Source organism: Somniosus microcephalus, chromosome 7 (assembly GCF_052327205.1).
Source record: "Somniosus microcephalus isolate GS21.2 chromosome 7, FLI_Smic_1.0, whole genome shotgun sequence".
Lineage (NCBI taxonomy): Eukaryota > Metazoa > Chordata > Chondrichthyes > Squaliformes > Somniosidae > Somniosus > Somniosus microcephalus.
Window position 1 is genome coordinate 201,337,599 of NC_140993.1, and position 24,793 is coordinate 201,362,391.

At 45.9% G+C, this 24,793-nt stretch overlaps 2 protein-coding genes across 5 annotated transcripts in view; both read right to left on the reverse strand.

The window, feature by feature from the left end:
* The window catches only part of deptor (DEP domain containing MTOR-interacting protein), a 121,451-nt gene extending 96,860 nt beyond the window's left edge, over window positions 1-24,591 (reverse strand). The window contains exons 1-2 of one of the 4 annotated variants that reach the window (XM_085993339.1): window positions 24,401-24,591; window positions 23,418-23,531 (exon numbers count right to left, since the gene is read on the reverse strand). In XM_085993339.1, the coding sequence (XP_085849465.1) occupies window positions 23,418-23,503 (86 nt within the window). In that variant the 5' untranslated portion in view covers window positions 23,504-23,531; window positions 24,401-24,591. Of the gene's footprint in view, window positions 1-21,741; window positions 21,822-23,417; window positions 23,532-24,400 lie in introns of those variants that run through there. The other 3 variants (XM_085993336.1, XM_085993337.1, XM_085993340.1) reach the window with 3 other exon arrangements.
* LOC147115080 (uncharacterized) lies at window positions 5,033-15,905 on the reverse strand. Its single transcript, XM_085993335.1, has 2 exons — window positions 7,457-15,905; window positions 5,033-5,122 (listed from the first exon to the last, which is right to left on the reverse strand). The coding sequence occupies exon 1, from the start codon at window positions 8,446-8,448 to the stop codon at window positions 7,510-7,512; it is 939 nt and encodes a 312-aa protein (XP_085849461.1). The 5' UTR covers window positions 8,449-15,905; the 3' UTR covers window positions 5,033-5,122; window positions 7,457-7,509.
* Window positions 24,592-24,793: the final 202 nt, after the last annotated feature.

Sequence of the window (24,793 nt, forward strand, 5' to 3'; positions counted from 1 at the left end):
AGGACAGTGACAGCGTAACACAAAGAATTCGACCCAACACAATCGTCGCTAAGCAAAAGGAAAAATATCTGTCATATTGGGCAGAAACAACAAAAACCCAAAGCAAACTCAATTGCTACTTGGCCCTAAACAGACAATACAACATGGCTGATTACCTGACCATGGTAAAGGATAGCAAACTGAGAAAAACTTTGACAATGTACAGACTTAGTGAACATAACCTGGCGATCGAAAAAGGTAGACACAGACAGACCCAGCTACCAAGAGAGGACAGGATATGCTCTCACTGCAGTCAGGGAGTGGTGGAGACAGAGATGCACTTCCTCACAGCTTGTAGAAAATATCAGGACATAAGGGAGAATTTCTACCCAAAATTCACAAAAATATGCCCGGAATTCAGAAATTTGAATGACGACCAAAAACTCCCATACCTACTAGGGGAAGAGAGAAATTGCATAACACTAGCGGCACACTATGTTACAGCTTGCCATAAACAGAGGGACAACCAGCAAATTTAAGAGAAGAGTATATATAAATTATATGAAAGTATATATTTATACACTCAGGGATTTATCTGTTTATACACTGTATGGATAGATCTGTATTTTTGTGAACAAACATGAATGTTTTCAGATGCTTTGGCAACATAAGATGTAACTTGTCATGCCAATAAAGCGATTTGAATTGAATTGAATTGAAATTGAGGGAGGGGGGGGGAGCACGAGAGAGAGGGGGGGAGCGCGAGAGAGAGGGGGGGAGCGCGAGAGAGAGGGGGGAGCGCGAGAGAGAGGGGGGAGCACGAGAGAGGGGGGGAGCACGAGAGAGGGGGGAGCGAAATTGAGGGAGGGGGGAGCACGAGAGAGGGGGGGAGCACGAGAGAGGGGGGGAGCGAGAGGGGGGGGGGAGCGAGCGAGCGCGAGAGGGGGGGAGCGAGCGAGCGAGAGAGAGAGGGGGGAGCGAGAGAGAGAGGGGGGGGAGCGAGAGAGGGAGAGGGGGGAGCGAGAGAGAGAGAGAGGGGGGAGCGAGAGGGAGAGGGGGGAGCGAGAGAGAGAGGGGGGAGCGAGAGAGAGAGGGGGGAGCGAGAGAGAGAGAGGGGGGAGCGAGAGAGAGAGAGGGGGGAGCGAGAGAGAGAGAGGGGGGAGCGAGAGAGGGGGGAGCGAGAGAGAGAGGGGGAGGGGGGAGCGAGAGAGAGAGAGAGAGAGGGGGGAGCGAGAGGGGGAGGGCGACAAATGTTGAAAGGGGAATTGGGGTTGTGGTCACTGGTACCGCAGGCGGAAGATTCCATCCTGGGTATCCCAGCCAGAAAGGGGCTGTCTGGGTTGCATCCTCGTTCCGCTTCCTGCTCTTCCCGCTATGACCAGCTTGTCCCCTTTGCTGCATCTACTTCCTCTCCATGTGCCTCCCAGGACTGTGAGCAAATGGTCTTCTCATAGGACAAATACTGCAGATACTGGAAATCCGAAATAAAAGCAGAAAATGCTGGAAATACCCAGCAAGTCAGGCAGCATCTTGACCTGAGACGCAAACTCTTCCTCCACGGATGCTGCCTGACCTGCTGCATGTTTCCAGCATTTTCTGTTTTCTCAGAGGCCTTCGTTTAACATCTGAAGCCTTGCACTCCCTGCACACCAACAACTTTTTAAATCTATTGCACCAAGCCACTCCTTCAATTTAATATAAAGAAAGTCCAAAAGCTGAAATAAAAATTTACCTGAAAGATATCTGTGGCCCTTTAAAGGAGCACTGACAGCGTCTCTGCAGGGCTGCTTCACGCACGTGCTTCTGTGCGTGTTCAGGAAACAGCTTTATGGAGAGCGAGAACATCCAAATTAACAATTATGCCCTCAAATCAGGTGTTACATGCTGATTTTTTTTTAATTCATTGATGGGATGTGGGCGTCGCTGGCTAGGCCTGCATTTAGTGCCCATCCTTAATTGCCCTTGAGAAGATGGTGGTGAGCCGCCTTCTTGAACCGCTGCAGTCCATATGGTGTAGGTACACCCACAATGCTGTTAGGAAGGGAGTTCCAGGATTTTGGCCCAGCGACAGTGAAGGAACGGCGATACAGGTCCAAGTCAGGATGGTGTGTGGCTTGGAGGGGAACTTGTAGGTGGTGATGTTCCCATGCGTCTGCTGCCCTTGTCCTTCTAAGTGGTAGAGGTCGCGGGTTTGGAAGGTGCTGTTGAAGGAGCTTTGGCGAGTTGCTACAGTGCATCTTGTAGATGGTACACACTGCAGCCACAGTGCGCCGGTGGTGGAGAGAGTGAATGTTGGAGGCGGTGGATGGGGTGCCAATCAAGCGGGCTGCTTTATCCTGAATGGTGTCGAGCTTCTGGAGTGTTGTTGGAGCTGCACTCATCCAGGCAAGTGGAGAGTATTCCATCACACTCCTGACTTGTGCCTTGTAGATGGTGGAAAGGCATTGGGGGGGTCAGGAGGCGAGACACTTGCCGCAGAATTCCCAGCCTCTGGCCTGCTCTTGTAGCCACAGTATTTATATGGCTGGTCCAGTTCAGTTTCTGATCAATGGTAACCCCCCAGGATGTTGATAGTGGGGGATTCAGCGATGGTAATGCCATTGAATGTCAAGGGGAGATGGTTAGAGTCTCGCTTGTTGGAGATGGTCATTGCCTGGCACTTGTGTGGTGCGAATGTTACTTGCCACCCCAAGTCTGAATGTTGTCCAGGTCTTGCTGCATATGGACAATGACTGCATCAGTATCTGACGAGTCTCGAATGGTGCTGAACAGTGTGCAATCATCAGCGAACATCCCCACTTCTGACCTTATGATGGAGGGAAGGTCATTGATGAAACAGCTGAAGATGGTTGACGTCACAGTCTGCTTATTTAAATTTGAGAGGCCAGCACCAGAAGCGGGCAGAAGCGAAGTGGCTGCCATTTTTTCTACAAAACCAGCCTTAACGGCCAGCGTTACAGCATCGAATTTCTAGGCCTATGATTCTATAACTCAATGTGTGGCTATTTTCACAATGCAGTACTGATGAGATTTTAATTAGAACACGGACTCAGTTTAATAACGTAGTTATTAATTGAATAATTATGATGGAATTTACTTACTAAATATATTAAATCGCCACAATTAACAAAATTAGTGGCTCAATTTTATTTATATCTTGAGCTGTACCGCTCTGAACTATTCTGGATAACTTGGGAGTGGTGTAGGAGAGAGCTTGGGATGCCAGCGAATAGGCCTGAGAGTCTGGAAATGATGAAGACATAGATGGAGGTTTCAGCTACAGTAGGGATGAGGCAAGAGTGGAAATGGAAGTATGCAGTATTGCTAATGGACTAAATTGTTGCTCTCCCTTTTAAGGTCTGCTTCTGATATCTTGCAGAGTGCTTGGATCCTGGAGATAAATTTGACAAAAACTTGGGTCTCTAACATTGCATGAAAAGGGCTGATCAGACTACTTACAACAGCAGTGTCGACCATGTGGGAATTATAACACATCTTTTATGCAATATAACATCCCAAAGTGCTGTGCAGGTGGACTTTTGGATAGAAATCAGGCAACACACAGCACAGGCTGTACATTGAACATGGAATCTTCCTGGTCTATATGGCTCAATGCTACACCATGTAGTACAGCTATTCACTGAGCTATTAGGGGAAAAAAAGAGCAAAAATGATCTTCTTTTTGCCCTGCCTGTATCTAATGCACATAGAAGTAATCTCAGTAAGCAGATCGGTTACATTGTTAACATGATGCTCAATACGTATTTAGGGTGTGCCATTCAAAAACCACAAACAAAATATCTACTTGTTGCATTTGTATACTGTGCACCGAACCTTCAAATATTACAGCAGAATTTTAAGACAAAGGAAAATACACAATCAGCCACAGCCCACATTGTAATTAGGGGCAAGTTATAACAGAGGACTTACTCATTTAAGTTCCTGTGGCTCAGCTGATTATCCAAGCTCCTCATCAAAGGTCAAGCCACTGTATTATGCAGTGTTTTTTTAAAACTACTACTGTAAGCAGAAGAGCATGTGTACTTGTGATCAGTGGGTTGACTTATGATTAAGATTCCCACATTTCTTTTAAAAAGAAAACAGACAGGTCTCACCACCAAAAATTCTATCAAATATCCAGTGTATTCCCGCTTTGAGGGAATGAAGATTTTTCAGCTATACCACATACAGATGAAATCTATGCTGTTAACTGGCATCAGGCCACATCCCAGTCAGAGCTGAAAATAGCCATCCAAAAGGAGTGCTAGCACTTCTAATCATGATGGCAAGAGTTGTCATATCAGATTGCATTCTAATGCATTACTGATATTTGATGCACTATCAATTGCTACAAAAGACTGGAGATTAAGAAAGTAATAAACAGGCTTTTATTACCAAAGAACAGAGCATGCCTCTTGTGGTTGCCTGGTATCCAAAAGGGCCGGGGGCTGCCGAGCAGCGACCTTTATACCCAGCCATGAGGGTGGAGCCAGGGGCGGAGTCAGCTGAGGCATGCACAGACAAGTACAACAATATGCAAGAGTGAACAACAGTACTAACAACAGTGGTGAACAACAATACTAACAACAGTGGTTTACCACATTCACCCCTTGTTTAGAATTGAGTCCGGCGGGGTGAAGTGCACTAAAAATTCGTGTACTGAAGTCTATCAGGAGGCCTTGTAAGCTGTCCGGAGCGTCGCAGCAGCGGCGGTGATGGTGCAGCATCCAACGTTGAACCCGGTGTCTCGTTCAGAGGAGGAGTAGCAGGTGGCGGACCCTGGGGCTGCTGCATGCCGTCTACAGGGGTCAGAGCATGGGTAATGGGAGGTAGCGATGGTGGTCTCTCAGAGGCACCCGAAGGTGCGAGGTCTCGTGCGGGGACTGTGTCCTGGGGGTAGGCAGGAGTAGCGGTGGGTGGCGAAGAGGGTGTTTCAGGAGCACCCGCAGGTGCGAGGTCTCGAATGGAGACTGTGTCCTCCCGCCCGTCCGGGTACACCACGTAAGCATACTGCGGGTTGGCGTGGAGGAGGCTCACCCTCTCGACCAGGGGGTCCGCCTTATGGGTCCTCACGTGCTTCCGCAGTAGGACGGGGCCTGGAGAAGTCAGCCATGTTGGTAGCGAAATCCCCGACGTGGACTTCCTGGGGAAGGAGAACATTCTCTCGTGAGGAGTGGCATTGGTGGGTGTACAGAGCAGCGACCGAATGGAATGGAGCGCCGCAGGGAGGACCTCCTGCCAGCGGGAGGTCGGAAGGCCCTTAGATTTTAAGTTTAAAAGGACTGCCTTCCAGACTGTCGCATTCTCCCTTTCCACCTGGCCGTTACCCCGGGGGTTATAGCTGGTGGTCCTGCTTGTAGCAATGCCTCTCGCGAGCAGGTACTGCCGAAGTTTGTCGCTCATAAAAGATGAGCCCCTGTCGCTATGGATATAGCTAGGGAATCCGAACAATGCAAAGAGGTCATTCAGACATCTAATGACCGTGGTACTGGTCATGTCCGAGCAAGGGATGGCAAACGGGAAACGGGAGTACTCATCAATTATATTGAGGAAGTACACATTGCGGTCAGAGGAGGGGAGGGGCCCTTTAAAATCGATGCTCAGCCGCTCGAAGGGGCGCGTGGCTTTGATCAGGCTCGCTCTGTCTGGCCTATAAAAATGCGGCTTGCACTCGGCACAGAACTGGCAGTTCCTGGTCATGGTCCTGACCTCCTCGATGGAGTAGGGCAGGTTACGGGATTTGATAAAATGGAAGAACCTGGTGACCCCCGGGTGGCAGAGGTCATTGTGGAGGGTCTGTAATCTATCAACCTGCGCGTTGGCGCACGTACCACGTGATAGGGCATCTGGGGGCTCATTGAGTTTCCCGGGCCGGTACAAGATATCGTAATTGTAGGTGGAGAGTTCGATTCTCCACCTTAATATCTTGTCATTCTTGATTTTGCCCCGCTGCTTATTATGAAACATAAAAGCTACTGAACGCTGGTCAGTGAGCAGGGTAAATCGTTTTCCGGCCAGGTAATGCCGCACGGCTTCCACAATGGCCTGGGCCTCCTTTTCGACAGAGGAGTGTCGAATCTCGGGGCCCTGGAGGGTCCTTGAGAAAAAGGCCACGGGTCTCCCCGCCTGGTTAAGGGTTGCAGCTAGGGCAAAGTCGGATGCGTCGCTCTCCACTTGAAAAGGGAGGGACTCATCCACAGCGTGCATTGTGGCCTTCGCAATATCGCTTTTATGAGAGTGAAGGCTGCACAGGCCTCTGCTGTCAGGGGGAAGGAGGCGGACTTGATGAGGGGTCGGGCTTTATCCGCATAGTTGGGCACCCACTGAGCATAGTAAGAGAAAAACCCCAGGCATCTCTTCAGTGCTTTCTGGCAGTGGGGGAGGGGGAGCTCCATAAGAGGGCGCATTCTATCGGGGTCTGGGCCGATGACTCCGTTCTCCACTATGCAGCCAAGAATAGCAAGGCGCTTAGTACGAAACATACATTTGTCTTTGTTGTATGAGAGATTCAGCCGCTGGGCCGTCCGGAGGAATTTCTCTAGATTAACGTCGTGGTCCTGCTGGTCGCGGCCGCAGATGGTGACGTTGTCTAGATATGGGAAAGTGGCCTGGAGCGCATTCTGGTCAACCATCCGGTCCATCTCCTGTTGGAAGACAGAAACTCCGTTGGTGACGCCGAAGGGAACTCTGAGAAAGTGATAGAGCCGACCGTCAGCTTCAAAAGCTGTGTACTGGCGGTCCTCAGCCCTGATGGGGAGCTGGTGGTATGCCGACTTCAGATCAATCGTCGAGAACACCTGGTATTGTGCTATCTGATTGACCATGTCAGATATGCGGGGGAGTGGGTATGCATCCAACTGGGTGTAGCGATTGATCGTCTGGCTGTAGTCAATAACTAGGCGCTGTTTTCCGCCAGTCTTCACCACCACCACTTGTGCTCGCCATGGGCTATTGCTGCTCTCGATAATCCCTTCCTTCAGGAGTCTCGCTACCTCGGATTTAATGAAACCCCTATCCCCGGCACTGTAACGCCTACTTTTGGTAGCGATGGGCTTACAGTCGCGGGTAAGGTTAGCGAACAAGGAGGGGGGGGGGGGAGACTTTAAGGGTGGAGAGGCTGCAAATGGCGCGCGGCGGGCGATTTAAAAACTGCTGGCTGCAGACCGTGAGAGGGGGGGAGGGGTCCACCGTACGCTAAAGTGACACTCTTAAGGTGGCACTGAAAATCCAACCCCAGTAGGACGGCAGCGCAGAGATCGGGCAGGACCAGAAGTTTAAAATTTTTGTATTCAGTACCCCGCACTGAAAGAGTCACCATACAGTAGCCACCGACTTCCGCTGACTGGGCTTTGGAAGCCATAGAGATGCGATGACGCGTCGGCAGGACCGGGAGAGAGTAACTGCGCACCGTGTCGGGGTGTATAAAACTCTCCGTGCTCCCGCTGTCAAAAAGGCAGGTAGTGGCGCGGCCGTTTACCGTAATGTCCATCATGGACCTGGACAGTTGATGCGGGAGAGATTGATCCAGCGTCACGGAAGCCAGCGTATGTTCAAGCGTGTCGATGCGGTCGTCCAAGATGGCGGACAAAATGGCGGCGCCCACGGTCCCGATCCCCACGCGGCTGGGGGAGCCCAAGATGGCGGGCAAGATGGCTGCGCCCACGGTTCGCACGCGGCGTTGCTGGCGTTAGCGGTCTTCCCTTTGCAGGCGCTAACGTAGTGACTTTTCTTCCCGCAGCCGGAGCAGGTAGCATTCTTCGCGGGGCAGCGTGCTCTAAGGTGTTTAGCTTGGCCACAAAAATAGCATTTTTGTGCCTTGGACATCGCTGCAGCAGTCGGAGGTGGCGGTCCCATGGCCCAAGATTGCGGCGTCCACGGCGCGGGGCGATTAGGGGAGAAAGCGTCCATATTTCTGTGGGCCGCGTCGAGCGAGAGCGCGAGGGACACTGCCTTTGTCAGGTCTATTTCACCCTTCTCCAGCAGCCTCTGCCGGGAGCAGTCGGACCTTAGACCCGCAACGAAAGCGTCTCGTATCAGTCCCTCCGCATGTGCCGCGGCCGATACTTCCTTGCAGTCGCAGCCGCGTCCGAGTACCCGCAGGAAGGCCTCCACCGATTCCCCGGGCTGCTGTCTGCGAGATCTTAAAAGGTGCCTGGCATAGACCGTGTTAACCGGGCGTGCATACTGCCCTTTCAGTAGGTCGATAGCCGCCGCGTAGGTCGTCGCATCTTGGATTAAGGTATAGACTTGGTGGCTCACCTTCGAGGCCAGGATTTTCAGTTTATTTTCATCAAGAGTCACGGTCGAGGCTTCCAGATACGCCTCAAAGCAACGCAGCCATTGTGCGAATTTAGTCGACGAACCCACTTCTTGGGGGTCTAGGTCCAGGCATGTTGGTCTGAGGGCTCGCAGCAGCGCCTGCTGCTCAGCGTTTTGCGCCATCGGTTGATCAGCATCCGCAGCCAACATTTAACTTTGGTAATAAAATTGATGCACTATCAATTGCTACAAAAGACTGGAGATTGAGAAAGTAATAAACAGGCTTTTATTACCAAAGAACAGAGCATGCCTCTTGTGGTTGCCTGGTATCCAAAAGGGCCGGGGGCTGCCGAGCAGCGACCTTTATACCCAGCCATGAGGGTGGAGCCAGGGGCGGAGTCAGCTGAGGCATGCACAGACAAGTACAACAATATGCAAGAGTGAACAACAGTACTAACAACAGTGGTGAACAACAATACTAACAACAGTGGTTTACCACAATATTAATTTAGACCACTTCCCAAATGACTCATTGGGTATATCTACCATTTGGTGTAATGCAGAGCTATACAAACCAGGAATGTTTCAGTTTGAACTCCAATCTTCAAAGAATGTTTGGACACAAGAACAACCTTGCATTTACATAGAGCCTTAGCACATGATTAGGACACCCTTTGCACTGCACATGCAATTAATTAATTTTTACAGCAAACATACAGCACAGAAACAGGCCATTCTGTCCAACTGGTCTGTGCCGGCGTTTATGCTCCACACGAGCCTCCTCCCACCCTACTTCATCTCACCCCATCAGATTATCCTATTCCTTTCTCTCACATGCTTATCTAGCTTCCCCTTAAATGCATCTATGTTATTTGCCTGAACTACTCCTCGTGGTAATGCGTTCCACATTCTTCGCACTCTGTGTAAAGAAGTTTCTCCTGAATTCCCTATTTATGACCGAGTTTTGGACTCCCCCACATGTGGAAACATTTTCTCTATGTCTAGCCTGTCATATCCATTCATAATCTTAAAGACCTCGATCAGGTTACCACTCAGCCTTCTCTTTTCCAGAGAAAAGAGCCCCAGCCTGTTCAGTCTTTCCAGAGAAAAGAGCCCCAGCCTGTTCAGTCTTTCCTGATAGTTATATCCCCTCGCTTCAGGGATCTGTGGACATGTACTCCAAGGTCCCTTTGTTCCTCTACACTACTCAGTGTCCTACCATTTAATGTGTATTTCCTTTCCTTGTCTTACCAAGACCCGTTCACCCATCACCCCCTGTGCTCGCTGAACTACATTGACTCCCGGTCCAGCAATGCCTCGATTTTAAAATTCTTATCCTTGTTTTCAAATCCCTCCTTGGCCCTGGCCCCAGCCCCCCTCCACTATCTCTGTAATCTCCTCCAGCCCAACAACCCTCCACGATCTCTGCGCTCCTCCAATTCTGAAGGCACCTTCTCCAATGCCTCTATATCCTTTTTAGAATATGTGCACAGAACTGTACGCCAAGTGTGCTCTAACCATGGTTCAATACAAGGTTAACATAACTTCTCTTTTCAATTCTATCCCTCTAGAAATGAAACCCAGTGGTTAGTTTTCTTTTATTATGGCCTTATTAACCTGCATCACTACTTTTAGTGATTTGTGCATCTGTACCCCTGCATCCCTTCACTCCTCTACCCCATTTAGACTATTATCCAATCAATATCTGGTCTCATTCTTCCTACCAAAATGCACTAACACATACTTATCTATGTTGAAATTAATTTGTCAATTACACCCATTCTGCAAGCTTACTAATAGTTCCTAAATGTAGTCATATTCTTCCCTTGTACTACACCTTCCAATTTGGTGTCGTCCACAAATTTAAAAATTGTACTTCTTTTTCCAGTCCAAATCATGAATGTAAATTGTAAACAGTGGTCCCAGTGCTGATCCTTGTGGAACACCACTTCCCACCTTTTGCCAATCTGAGTAGTCACCCTTAACCTACTCTCTGTTTTCTGTTTTGTAGCCAGCTTGCTATCCATTCTGCTACGTCATGAATCTACTATGTGGTACCTTATCAAAGATCTTTTCAAAATCCAAATATAAAACATCTACTCTTTGTTACTTATTCAAAGAATTCATTAAGGTTGGTCACTTGAAATCCGTGCTGACTACCATTTATTATATTTTCGGTTTGTAGCTGTTTTTCTATTACATCATTGAGTAAAGATTCCATTATCTTTCCTACCACCGACATTAAGCTAACTGGTCTATAGTTCCCTGGACTTGTTCTATCTCACTTATGAAATATAGGAATCACATTAGCTGTCCGCCAGCCCTCTGGCACCATTTGCTTTTCTAATGAATTATGTATGCAACAGTGCCTCTGCTATCTTCTCCCTAACTTTTAACATGTGCGAATGCAGTCCATCTGGGCCAGGGGTTTAATCATCTCCGAGTTTAATTAGTTTATCAATTGTCTCCTCCCTGTCTATCTTAAATGTCTTGATATCTTTTTTGATCTCTTCTTCTAATGTTATGTCCATCTTGTTTGTCTCCCTGGTAAATACTGAAGAGTAGAAATTGAAGAGTGGTCACAGTTATGTCGACAAATGCAGCAGCTAATTTGCAATTCATCAAATGAGATGAATGACCACTTTCAGTAGTGTTGTTGAAGAGAGAATGTTAACCAGGACAATCGAAGAACTCCCTTTTCTTAATAAAATACCACTGTGGGATTGTTTATGGTGGACTGAGCATCGGTTTCGTGCCACACTTAGAGGGCGCGTTTGCGCAAACGCAATTTGCACGCACGCAATTTGCACGCTATACACGATGGCCAGCGTAACCTGAAAGACGAGATGCTAAGGTGGAGGGCAAAGCAAAGCAGGACCGTGCTATCTTAACGGACTGAGAACCCCTGGCCAATATCTGGGTTACTTTCCCATCAGTTTACATTTTTTGTATAACTTGCACTGCTTCTCAACGTAAACAGAATCCTGACAAGTGCTGTTACTTTCATGTACGTTTAATCCCAATTTTTTTTTTTTTTTTTTTTTTTTTTTTTAAAAAGCATGTATACTTTTAAAGGGCCTGAATTTGCGGTCAGAGGCTTCCCGCGGACAGATGCCTCCGAACTTCAATAAATCTACGCACCTACCTGATGGTCCTGGATCCATGGAAACTAGCGCCCCAGGGCCTCTAGGCATAGGCCTGTGTAGAAGCCCACGTATCCCAGGGGTGCAGGCGGTTCGCAAGCACCCCTGGGATCACGTGGGCCGGCCCAACCAACCAGAAAACGGATTTCCATTATGCTTTGGGGATTCCATTTACATACGGAATCCCCATAAGCTAAATAGGAATCACAAAAACAATACATGTACGCAACCTTGAAATAAAAAGTCATTGCGTGTAAAAAATTTAAATATAATGGCCCAGAAATTCGGGTCTCCACGGGCGAGTACGGACGGGGTACTCACCTGTAGACCCAATGGAAGTGCCGGTTTCCTGCATGCGCAGGAAACCGGCACTTCCATTCCCCTGAAAGGAGGGTTTAAGAGGTCGAACGCGTGCGCAGTGGAGGCTGTGCGTCGAACTTCGGTTTTGTTTTCAGGTTTTCCCGGGAAGGTAAGTCTCCAGAAGTTAGACATGTAAAAAGCAGGCGTAAGGCCTGCTTTTCACAAGGTAAGTGGTGAATTAATTAAAATTAAAACATTTTTTCCACAGGTTTATTATTTTTAAATACTTTAAAGCAAGGTAAGTTTATTTTTAGCCCCATTAGAAAATAAAATTATTTTTTTCAAAAATTGAAATTGTTTAAAAGTAATTTCATTTATAGTTTATTTAAAAAATGTGATATTTTTTAAAATTTATTTGAAGATTTAGTGTTGTTTTGGGGCTGTAGTATTTATAAGTCTTGACAGCACTTCCTGTCAGACTTATGAATAGAGCATTCCCTGCTCCGATTGGCTCCCCATGGCCCACATCGAACCAACTGCGCTCCTGGGATACGCAAGCACTGCGCACCGGCAGCTGGACCAGGCCCCGGATCGCAATTCCACGGGGGCCCACAGCTGAACAGCCGGCACGCTAGGTAAGTGCAGGTCGGGGGCTTGCACCCGCGGGTAGCCCCCGACCCGAATTTCTGGGCCAATTTCATTAAACATTTAAAACAAATTTAATTTTTTGAAAAATAAATGTAAACATTTTTTTTTTTTTTTTTTTTTTTTAAAAGGTGCCATAGAAACATAGAAGATAGGAGCAGCAGTAGGCCATTCGGCCCCTCAAGCCTGCTCCGCCATTCAATACGATCATGGCTGATCATCCAAATTCAGTACCCGGTCCCTGCTTTCTCCCCATACCCCTTGATCCGTTTAGCCTTAAGAAATATATCCAACTCCTTCTTGAATATATTTAATATGTATTGGCCTCTACTGCCTTCTGTGGTAGAGAATTCCACAGGTTCACCACTCTCTAGGTGAAGAAATTCCTCCTCATTTCTGTCCTAAATGGCCTACCCCTTATCCTTAGACTGTGACCCCGAGTTCTGGACTCCCCGACCATCGGGAACATCCTTCCAGCATCTAGTCCTGTCAGAATTTTATAAGTTTCAATGAGATCCCCTCTCATTCTTCTAAACTCCAGCAAGTACAAGCACAATCGACCCAATCTCTCCTCATACGTCATTCCTGCCATCTCAGGTATCAGCCTGGTGAATCTTCGCTGAACTCCTTCCATGGCAAGTACATCCTTCCTCAGATAAGGCGACCAAAACTGCACACAATACTCCAGGTGTGGTCTCACCAAGGCCCTGTACAACTGCAGCAAGACATCCTTGTTCCTGTACTCAAACCCTCTCGCTACGAAAGCCAACATACCATTTGCCTTCTTAACCGCCTGCTGCACCTGCATGCTTACTTTCAGCGACTAGTGCACAAGGACACCCAGGTCTCATTGCACTTCCCCTTCTCCTAATCTATTGCTATTCAGATAATAATCTGCCTTCGTGTTTTTGACACCAAAGTGCATAACCTCGCATTTATCCACGTTATATTGCATCTGCCATGCTTCTGCCCAATCACCCAACCTGTCCAAATCATACTGGAGTTTCTCGGCATCCTCCTCACAGCACACACGCCCACCCAGCTTTGTGTCGTCTGCAAACTTGAGATATTACATCTAGTTCCCTCGTCCAGATCATTAATATATATTGTGAATAGCTGGGGTCCAAGGACCGATCCCTGCTGTACCCCTAGTCACTGCCTGCCACTCGGAAAAAGAGCCGTTTATTCCAACTCTTTGCTTTCTGTCTGCCAACCAGTTCTCTATCCAAGTCAATACCTTGCCCCCCAATCCCATGTGCCTTAATTTTACACGCTAATCTCTTATGCGGGACCTTATCGAAAGCCTTTTGAAAATCCAAATACATCACATCCACTGGTTCTCCCTTATCTATTTTACCAGTTACATCCTCAAAAAATTCCAGTAGATTAGTCAAGCACGATTTACCTTTTGTAAATCCATGTTGACTTTGTCCGATCCGGTTACTTTTTTTCCAAGTGCTCTGCTATTACATCCTTTATAATGGACTCTAGCATTTTCCCCACTACCGACGTCAGGCTTACCGGTCTGTCAATCCACGTTTTCTCTCTACCACCCTTTCTGAACAGTGGGGTAATATTAGCTACCCTCCAAACCATGGGAACTGTTCCAGAGTCCATAGAATTTTGGAAGATGACCAGCAATGCATCTACTATTTCTAGGGCCACTTCCTTAAGTACCCTAGGATGTAGATTATCAGGCCCTGAGGATTTATCGGCCCTCAATCCCATCAATTTTCCTAACACCATTTCCCTACAAATACTGATTTCTATCAGTTCCTCCCTTTCATTAGACCCTATGTTCCCCGACATCTTTGGGAGGTTATTTGTGTCCTCCTTTGTGAAGACAGAACCAAAGTATGTATTTAATTGGTCTGCCATTTCTTTGTTCCCCATTATAAATTCCACTGATTCTGACTGCAAGGGACCTACGCTTGACTTCACCAATCTTTTTCTCTTCACATATCTATAAAAGCTTTTACAGTCAGTTTTTATGTTCCCTGCAAGCTTACTCTCGTACTCTATTTTCCCCCTCTTAATTAATCCCTTTGTCCTCCTTTGTTGAATCCTAAACTGCTCCCAATCCTCAGGTTTACTGCTTTTTCTGGCCAATTTATATGTCCTCTCCTTGGATCTTATGCTATCCCTAATTTCCCTTGTTAGCCACGGTTGAGTCACCTTTTTTGTTTTATTTTTATGCCAAATTGGGATGAACAAATTCTGTAGTTCATCCATACGATCTTTGAATGTTTGCCATTGCCCATCCACCGTCAACCTTTTGAGTGACATTCCCCAATCAATCCTACCCAACTCGCACCTCATACCATCGTAGTCTCCTTTATTTAAATTCAGGACCCTAGTCTCTGAGTCAACTATTTCACTCTCCATCTTAATGAAGAATTCTATCATATTATGATCACTCTGACCCAAGGGGCCTCGCACAACAAGATTGCTAATTAATCCTCTCTCATTACATAATACCCAGTCTAAGATGGCCTGATCTCCAGTTGGTTCCTCAACATATTGGTCCAGGAAACCATCCCATATACACTCCAGGAATTCCTCCTCCACAGTATTGTTACTAATTTGGTTAGCCCAATCTATATGTAGATTAAAGTCACCCATGATAACTGTTGTGCCCTTATTGCACGCTTCTCTAATTTCCTGTTTAATGCCATCCCCGACCTCCGCATTACTGTTTGGAGGTCTATACCACTCTCACTAACGTTTTCTGCCCCTTGGTATTTCTCAGTTCCACCCATACAGATTCCACATCATCAGAGCTAATATCCTTACAATTGTGTTAATCCCTTCTTTAACCAGCAATGCTACCCCACCTCCTTTTCCTTTTTGTCCATCTTTCCTGAATATTGAATACCCCGAGATGTTGAGTTCCCAGCCTTGGCCACCCTGGAGCCATGTTTCCGTAATCCCAATGTCATATTCGTTTACCTCTATTTGCGCAGCTAATTCATCCACCTTATTACGAATGCTCCTCGCATTAAGACACAAAGCCTTCAGGCTTGTTTTTTTAACGCTCTTAGATCTTTTAGAATTATTATTTACTGTGGCCATGTTTGATTTAAACCGTTGATTTCTCTGCCTGCCACTTTTGTTTTTCTCCTTCCTGTCTTTTGCTTTTATCCTTGTTTCCCCTTCCTCTGTCTCCCTGCTCAGGTTCCCAACCCCCTGCCATTTTAGTTTAAACCTTCCCCCAGAGCATTAGCAAACACTCCCCCTAGGACATCGGTCCCGGCCCTGCCCAGGTGCAAACCATCCATTTTGTACTGGTCCCACCTCCCCCAGAACCGGTTCCAATGTCCCAGGAATTTGAATCCCTCCCCGTTGCACCATTCCTCTAGCCACATATTCATCTGAAATATCCTTCTATTTCTACTCTGACTAGCACGTGGCACTGGTAGCAATCCCGAGACCTTGGAGGTCCTATTTTTTTTTAAATTTACCTCCTAACTCCCTATATTCAGCTTTTAGGACCTCATCCCGGTTTTTACCTATATCATTGGTACCTATATGCACCACAACAACTGGCTGTTCACCCTCCCCTTCCAAAATGTTCTGCAGCCTCTCTGAGACATCCTTGACCCTTGCACCAGGGAGGCAACACACCATCCTGGAGTCTCGTTTGCGGCCGCAGAAACGCCTATCTATTCCCCTTACAATAGAATCCCCCATCACTATAGCTCTCCCCCTCTTTCCTCCAGTCCTGTGCAGCAGAACCACCCCTGGTGCCAGGAAGTTGGCTGCTGCTGCCTTCCCCTGGTAAGCCATCCCTCCCATCAGTATCCAAAGTGGTATATCTGTTTGAGGGGGGTATGGCCACAGGGGACCCCTGCACTACCTGCCTGCGCCTACTACTCTGCCTGTTGGTCACCCATTCCCTTTCTGCCTGTGCAGCCTTTACCTGCGGTGTGGCCAACTCATTAAACGTGCTATTCACGACGTCCTCAGCATCGCGAATAGTCCAGTATGTATCCAATCGCAGCTCCAGTGCCACAATGCAGTCTGTCAGCAGCTGCAGCTGGATACACTTCCTGCACACATGGTTGTCAGGGACACATGCAAGAAGTCACACAACACCAGGTTATAGTCCAACAGCTTTATTTGAAATCACAAGCTTTCGGAGCGCTGCTCCTTCTTCAAATAAAGCTGTTGGACTATAACCTGGTGTTGTGTGACTTCTTACATTTGTCCACCCCAGTCCAACTCCGGCATCTCCACGTCAGGGACACAGGAAGTGTCCCTGAGCTCCCACATAGCGCAGGAGGAGCATAGCACGGCACCAAGCTGTCCTGCCATGACTTACCCTTTAATTAATTCAAATTAAATTAAACAAATCAATCCCACCAATTTCACTGCAGTTAAATGATATATTTAAGGGCCCTGGTTTACAAACAGTCCCCGCTACACCACAGAGAGCTTAGAAAGTATAAACCACAGAGTTAAAGTTTAAAAAAGAGAAATACTCACCAACCAATCACTTACCTGCTTTCTGGTGACGTCACACTTCGATTACTTTTTACTACTCTCCCTCTGAGATTGGTAAGCCTACCTGCACCTCGGGCTCACCTTTTATACCTCGCCGCCGCCACCGAGATTCCCGCCGCCGCCGCTGAGGCCTACCTGCGCCTCGGGCTCACCTTTTACACCTCGCCGCCGAGATTCCCGCCCCCGCCTGGATGAGTGCAGCTCCAACACTCAAAAAGCTAGATACCATCCAGGACAAAGCAGCCCGCTTGATTGGCACCCCATCCACCGCCTTAAAACATTCACTCCCTCCACCACCGACGTACCGTGGCTGCAGTGTGTGCCATCTACAAGATGCACTGCAGCAACTCACCAAGGCTTCTTTGGCAGCACCTCCCAACCCCGCGACCTCTTCCACCTAGAAGGACAAGGACAGCAGGCGCATGGGAACACCACCATCTCCAAGTTCCCCTCCAAGTCACACACCATTCTGACTTAGACGTATATCGCCGATCCTTCATCATCACTGGGTCAAAATCCTGGAACTCCCTACCTAACAGCACTGTGGGAGTATCACCACACGGACTGCAGCTGTTCAAGAAGGAGGCTCACCACCACCTTCAAGGGCAATTAGGGATGGGTAATAAATGCTGGCCTTGCCAGTGATGCCCACATCCCATAAACAAAAAAAAATGTAATCATTCCGACCCAGCTAAAAACATGGCAGTTTATTTATGGTTAAGAAGTGTTCTATGCAATTCTAAAGGGAGGTTTAATTTATACGGCAAAACCTAATCATTTGAATGCAAGCAAATGGTTAAGCCACTGTGCCTTGAATGAAATGCAATAATTCAACTTCTGATGTTTAGTATTTTAATTTCTGAAACACCAAGTAGAATGAAATGCAATTAATGAGTAAACACAGCGGTTTCTGCCCGAAATACATAGAGCACTTAAGACGCTATAACAAGCAATTTTCCAATTGAAGTTAATGCAAACAGTTAATGGTTATCACTTTTTGGTTGATATAAGTGACTGCCCATTTTGAAGGTGAACATTTTGGCCTAGAAATGGGGCCACTTACTGCCATGAATTTTCGCAGCAATCCAGTTGAAAATTGGCAGCCGCCACTCTAGCGCCCTTCTCTGTCGCGGGAGATACACATCTTTCAGGTAAGTTTGCATTTAAGCTTTTGGACTGAATGTTTTTTAATTTTACTGAAGTAGTGGCTTGGTGCAATACATGCTAAAAGTTTATTTTTAAGTGTGCAGGGAGTGTTGCTTGCAAGGCCTGGATGGTAAAGGAAGGCCTCTGAAAAGACAGAAAATGCTGGAAATACTCAGCAGGTCAAGCAACATCACTGGAGAGAGAAACAGAGTTCACGTCTAAGGTCAAGATGCTGCCTGACCTGCTGAGTATTTCCAGCATTTTATGCTTTTACTTTAGATTTACAGCATCTGCTTGCAGAGGGAAGAGGAAGATGCAGAAGGAAGGCTGCAACCCAGACGATATCTGGAATGGAATTATCCGCCTGCGATAAATGTGACCACAACCCCAATTCCCCTTTCAACATTTGTCCCACACCTTCCCTTCCCTCTGTTACTGACCATCACAGCGTCCTCTTGGCCACAATGTTGAAATAAAAGCCACCACAAAGCAAACTTTCCAATCCAACTTTATACATCTATCCATCCAATATTACATCAAGAAATCAACTTATCACCCTTACGCATCCCCTTAGTGATTGTCTTGTGTGTGCCTTTGCCTGTTCTAGTGATGTCACGCAGTGCTACCCCCGTGGTTGCAGCATGGCTGGTGGAAGGTTGCTGATTTTCAGTGGGGGACACTGCAAATGGCCTTGCTGGTCGACTTTGATGAGCTGGTGGCTGGTAGTGTGAAATTGAGTGATGGTGTTTCTTCTTCTTCACTCTCCCCTCACTCTTCTTGGTCAACCACTGGATGGGCAGGCTGCATTTCTTGGGTGTGTGAATTGAGAAAGGCACATGGGTGGAGTTGTGGTGAGGGGAGGGCAGAAAAGCAAGACATGCATGCAAGGAGGAGGACAATGTATGAGGATACCAGCATCTTGTACCCTTTCAGCCCCGCCACCAGCCAAAGGCTCAGCCATGCCCCTGCCAAGAATGGCCAGCACCATCTCCTCCATGAGGTGAAGCTAGGAATGGGAGGCGTGCCTCGTATTTGGTACAGGTTGTTGGTAGGTGAGTGATGGGGGCGGGGGAGTCGTGCATTGAGCAGTGTGTGAGGCTAGTGGTGCAGTTGGTAGGAGACGGCTTTTGAAGATGCATTCACTGACCTTGACCAGTGGTCTGAGGTCATGAAGCTTCTTTGGGCACTGGAGCCAGACGGTGGGATGACACTGCTGGCAGTGACAGCCTTGGTGATCTGGTCCCACATTGTTCTTCCTGGAGGGCCTCCTGGCCCCTGTGGGTAGAGGACTTTTCTTCCCTGGCTTGCTGAGCCATTTGTGTCCATGCTGAAGCACTTTTCCCTTTTTTTTGGTACAGAAGGGAATTCAGCTTCAAGATCGGAAGATTCCCATTTGGGAATTCTTTTTAATGTTAATTTTTTTTCCAGAAGGCAGTTGCGCTGCAAGGGCTAAAAATTGTATATTTTTGCATCATTTTTATTTTTTTCATTTCAGAAAGTACTGGCCTTTTAACAAAATGACAGTGCTTTCTAAAATCACAGCCTCACTTTCAGAAGGCTCTTCCAGCAGCAACCCCACTTGGGCACACCACATTAGAGCCTCCTTCCGGGAACAACACCATCAGCACGGCATTCCAGTGAGGTAACCCCGAGCCGTGTTGGCACCGGCAGCTTTGCTGGTGGCCACAAATTTCTAGGCCGACAAGTGGTGGGGGTCTGTACCACTAAAATTTCTCTTAAGTGTCTACAGTTGGGGATGAGAGGCATTGTTTCGATTTTTGATCACTACCTAGTGACTGCGTTTTGAAAGTGCATGAATGGGTGCAGATATGAGCTGAGAATATGAATAGGCTTAGCTGCAATGTCGTTGACAAATAGCCTCTCAATACTTACAACCACTGACTTGGTAGGGAAGCTATTTTACTCCACGCAGTGCTAATACTGTGGAAGTAATGCTGCAAAAATGTGGCGTTACTCACTGCAAGTCAGGGAATACTAATTTATAATGACAGGAGTATTATAGCATGTATTGCATAATGTATGGTCGTATATAGTTATGTTTAACTTTACCACAATGTCTAATTGCTGTGTGTTATTGAGGACAGTTTGAGGCTAATTGTTCCTACAAATATCCCACGGTCAATTAGAGGCCAGAAAGCAACAGAAAATTACTGGCTTTCTTATAGAAGTGTGGTATTGAAATTTGCATGTGAAAAGTCTGATACTTGAATTAACACATCTAAAAACATATTAAATATTAAAAATGTGTTGCGATTGTTACAGTCTCAAGAGGGTTAAAAGTCAGTTTGCACTGTCGGTAGAAACTTTTGCACCAGAGTTTAGTCTACTATACATTTTCTTTTGAAATTCGTCTTGCGTGAATGGGCATGCAGTGCGTCTCAGTCCTCCTCTCAATGTTTTATGTAAGTCAGCACCTATATCGAAGCTCATATTTAAAGGCCAGTTCATCAAGGTATTGGGAGGACTGTCACCATCTGGAAAAATCTACTTCAGCATCTGAAGGAGAAAAAGAGAAAAAAAAATACATATTTAAGTTAGATGGGCCCTATGGTCCAAGCTCACATGAAGGATGACCACTTCAGTGAAACGCTAGAGGGCTGCTGTCATCTTGGTACCATACCTCAGTAAGAGTCACAAGGTGGCAAATTGAAGGAGAATACAATCATTTTGAAAATCCACTGCATTTCTTACATAATCTAATAATGTTTACTTGGAACGACATTAGTAGAGTTAAAACTGGTAATGATTAGACTCTAATAATATCAACACAGCATGCAGACAATATTCCCACCAGGTACTCGTAACACTATGTAGAATGATCTCTAACTTATTCTGCCACTCCTGGAGGAGAGGCAAATTTGCTGTCAGTGATAGTAATAAAGACAAAGATGCAGCAAAAGTTTTACACAAGGATGTTGTTAACTATGTAAATTCATAAAACAAATTGAATTGAACACTATAAATGTTAAGTATTGCTTATTGGTCAAAACACAAATATACAATGTCTGAGCGAGAACAAGGAGGGAGAGAAAAAACCTAAACTATCCAGAAATTCAAATTATGCAATTTAAATAAATAAGCAAAGGAGAGGTGTTTGCTCAGCAAAGAAATTGAATTGACAGATAATCTGAATCAAGGGGAGTGAAAAAATTGGGAGCACGAAAGAGACAATGCAGTGTAGAGCACCAATACTCACCCCAAAAGGTCAAGGGTGAGCTACGAGGAATTATTAGAAGTTAAGCTCAAAACTCTTGAAAGCAGATAGTTCTGAGAGGCAAAAGTTACCTCATCGAGGTATATAAATTTTAAACAAATACTGCTTGTTTGAAGGCAGAATATATTTCAAATTAAGCTTGAAAAACAGAACCCGAGGACATAAATTTAAATTAGTGGGAATTAGTTTAAAACAGATATTAGGAAGAACTTCAACAGTGATACATGTTGGAATATTCCCCAGGCAGGGTAGTGGAAGCTAAAACACTCAGTACATTCAAAATGAAGGTTGATATTACAAAATTTAAGAATTGTAGTACTGGAGGGATGAATTTTTATGGGCTTAATGCCCATTTCACTTTGTGTTTCTCATGCTTTTATTTGTACGACACAGGTTATTAACCACCCTTCTTAATGCAAATAAAACCCAAGGATGTGAAACAATGAGTTACATTAAAATTGAGTAAACACTATTACTCATTTAATGTAATCCTCCTCTAAGAGACAAGGGAGTGAATGGTAGCAAACATACATGATTTTAATATCATCAACCTGCCAAATTGGGTCGGTCATCAGATAGTTGACTGCACATTAACTGCACTGATGTTGCCTCTGAAATCATGAAAATAAAATCTATTAAAACTGTATGTTGAATCTTGAGTTCATTGTTAACTAACATGTTTTTTTTTTAATAGCACAAAATGAATTACGTGGAATAAATACTATTTCAGATATATACATTTAGCAGTGATCCATTTCCCACAAGCACAAAAAAAACACAGGGTATTGCCATCAGATACAGGTAAAGCTATTACCTAACTCTAGTCATTAACAGTTCCAACTTTAAATCTAACTTAACACAGAAAAAAGACTCCTGAACCAAGTTGGCAACTTCAGTGAGTGCTTCCCTCCCCTCCAATGTTCAGTGTCATCTGGAGCAGAGAAGGCTGAGGGGGGACCTGATTGAGGTGTACAAAATAATGAGGGGCATAGATAGGGTAGATAAAGAGGAACTTTTCCCCTTAGTAGGGGGGTCAATAACAAGGGGGCATAGATTCAGGGTAAGGGGCAGGAGATTTAGAGGGGATTTGAGGAGGAACTTTTTCACCCAGAGGGTGGTTGGAAGCTGGAACTCACTGCCTGAAAGGGTGGTGGAGGCAGGAACCCTCACAACATTCAAGAAGCATTTGGATGAGCACTTGAAATGCCATTGCATACAAGGCTATGGACCAAATGCTGGAAAATGGGATTAGACTGGACAGGGATGGATGGGCGGCGCAGACACGATGGGCCGAAGGGCCTCTTTCTGTGCTGTAAAACTCTATGACTCTATGAGACCTAGTACACAGTTTACCCATGAAGAATGAGGGGGTTGCTAATGCTATGGAGAGTTTAGGAAAGGAAAGCACAAAGTTGGAAAAGAAATCAGTGTAACAAACCATATTACATAGAGATTCAATCATCCATTTTTCCAAGTCCTCTGATACAAATATTTTTAAAGCAAGATCAAATTTTAGAATTCCAGTTGGGTGCATCAAGTGCTGGTTTCCAAGTCTTTTTTGGTTTTATGTTGAATTGCGGAACGATTTAAAAGGGACCACAGTATTAAAAGGTTTGCAAACTGACTATTTTTAATTGGAGCCGTTAGCTATCGAAGCCAAGTATTTATCAGAATAGAAATAGATCAAAAACATTGAGGGAGGGGGAAAGGAAAATGTCTTACTACTCATTAAAGTGACAGGTTTTTCATGACGGATTGGGGGAGGCGGGGAAACACTTCCCACATTGCATACAGATTACAAAAGGTTGCATTTGACACTACATATGTAAACAAAAAAGTAGTGTGCCAACTTGTGGAGATCAATTTAGAATTTCTAAATAATTGAAAACAGGAAAATATCTATGAACTTACTTTAATTTTTGTAGTAATTATCCCTGTTCCAAATGCAACTTTTTTAATGTAGGGCCTTTTACCAATAACCAAAGCACTTTCCACACAAGGACAATATGCCAGTTGCAGTCTGAGATACCCTTCGCGGAAAACGCCAGATGCCGACAGTAACAATTCAGCTCGTATATAAATAGAAAAAGCTAGCTCTATCAATCAAAAACCCTTTCCTTCAATGTGGAAAGAGGGAAATGACACTGAAAGGGAAGCTTTCCACAGCCCGTAATATGCAGCATCCACAAAGAAGCAATCAATCCTACCTTAGCTGCTCCCCAGTGATTAAAACCTCGGCCATGTGCTCAAGATCAGCAGTTTTCTTCTGCATGGCGTTCCCGACCCCTTCCATTTCTAGGAAATTTCCAGGAATGCAGCGCCTTGTGGAGGGGAGGAGAGAAAAACTCTTTTGTACGTTCCCGTTTAAACAGCTTCCTGCGTGAATAGACCAAACGCCTCGTTGCCAACGCTCCCACCACTAATGACTTGAATACAAAAACTGGTCTCACTGTCGCGCCATAAAGTTACAATGTGGCGATCACGCCGACACGAGACAGTTTTCATGGAATTACGAAATGAATCCCCCGGTTTTTTTTGTTGTATAATATCGATCTTTTACGCGAACAAATGTGTTGACACAGACATCAACACGGTTCTTATCTTCACAAAGCCGTAATTTTCGCGTCAATACTCAGTAAACCTCAATTAACCCTTCGCCATCTAGAAATCAACCCATTCCCTTCAAACCAAAATCTGATTCCAAGCAACTTTCCTGCACCGCGGCCTATGAGTCACTGCAGTATTCCAGGGCTCTTTTTGACTCGTTACTGCAGACACGCCTGCCCTGGACATCAGCATAAAAACCTGAAGCAAAAGTCCTCGGCGAATGGAAGAGCCCAGGGGCAATGAGACACACATCTAAACGCGACGCCCTACTGGAACTAACGCAATTTGTTGAATTTTTCCATTTATTAAACTTGCATTTAACTCAACCATCAAGCCTCAAATTCCACAACACAATATAACCCGTATGCAAATGTCTTAATCGTTACCTTAAAACAATTTTTAGACGGCGGTGATTTTGGTACAAAGATTCACACAATGTACTTTGGCATTTTAAATGCCATTTCTCACCCAAATATACACATTTACCCCATTGCTCTGCGCTTGCCTCCCCCACTAAAGCCAGCTTTTAAAAAACACACCAGTAATAGCGACTTAATTTCGAACCACGGCTCTGCTTTCTTACGTTCTGTTATAAAGGAAGAAATGTGCTTGCAATCTCCTAGTCAATTGCTCGCTCTCAAATTAAAGTTGCTAAGCTGTATTTCCAGCCACTCTCGGCTCCCCGAGCTGACTCCGACCCACAAACTGGATACACCTTCAGAACCTCCCGGGAAACACGTCACCCGCCCACTGAAGCCGCACTCTCAGCTTTCCAAGACGCGTGTTGGCCGGTCCCATGAATACTAAATTAGGTGGGTGGGGAGCAGTATTTTTTTTAAAATCTAACCCAATAGGCTATTAGGCATGAGTCCAATGCCATCAGAACAAATTTATGGAGCCAAGCAGTATGTCATTACAGACATCACCCAGTATACAACTTAACTAAGATTGAGACCATCCGTTCAGCTTCCTCTGC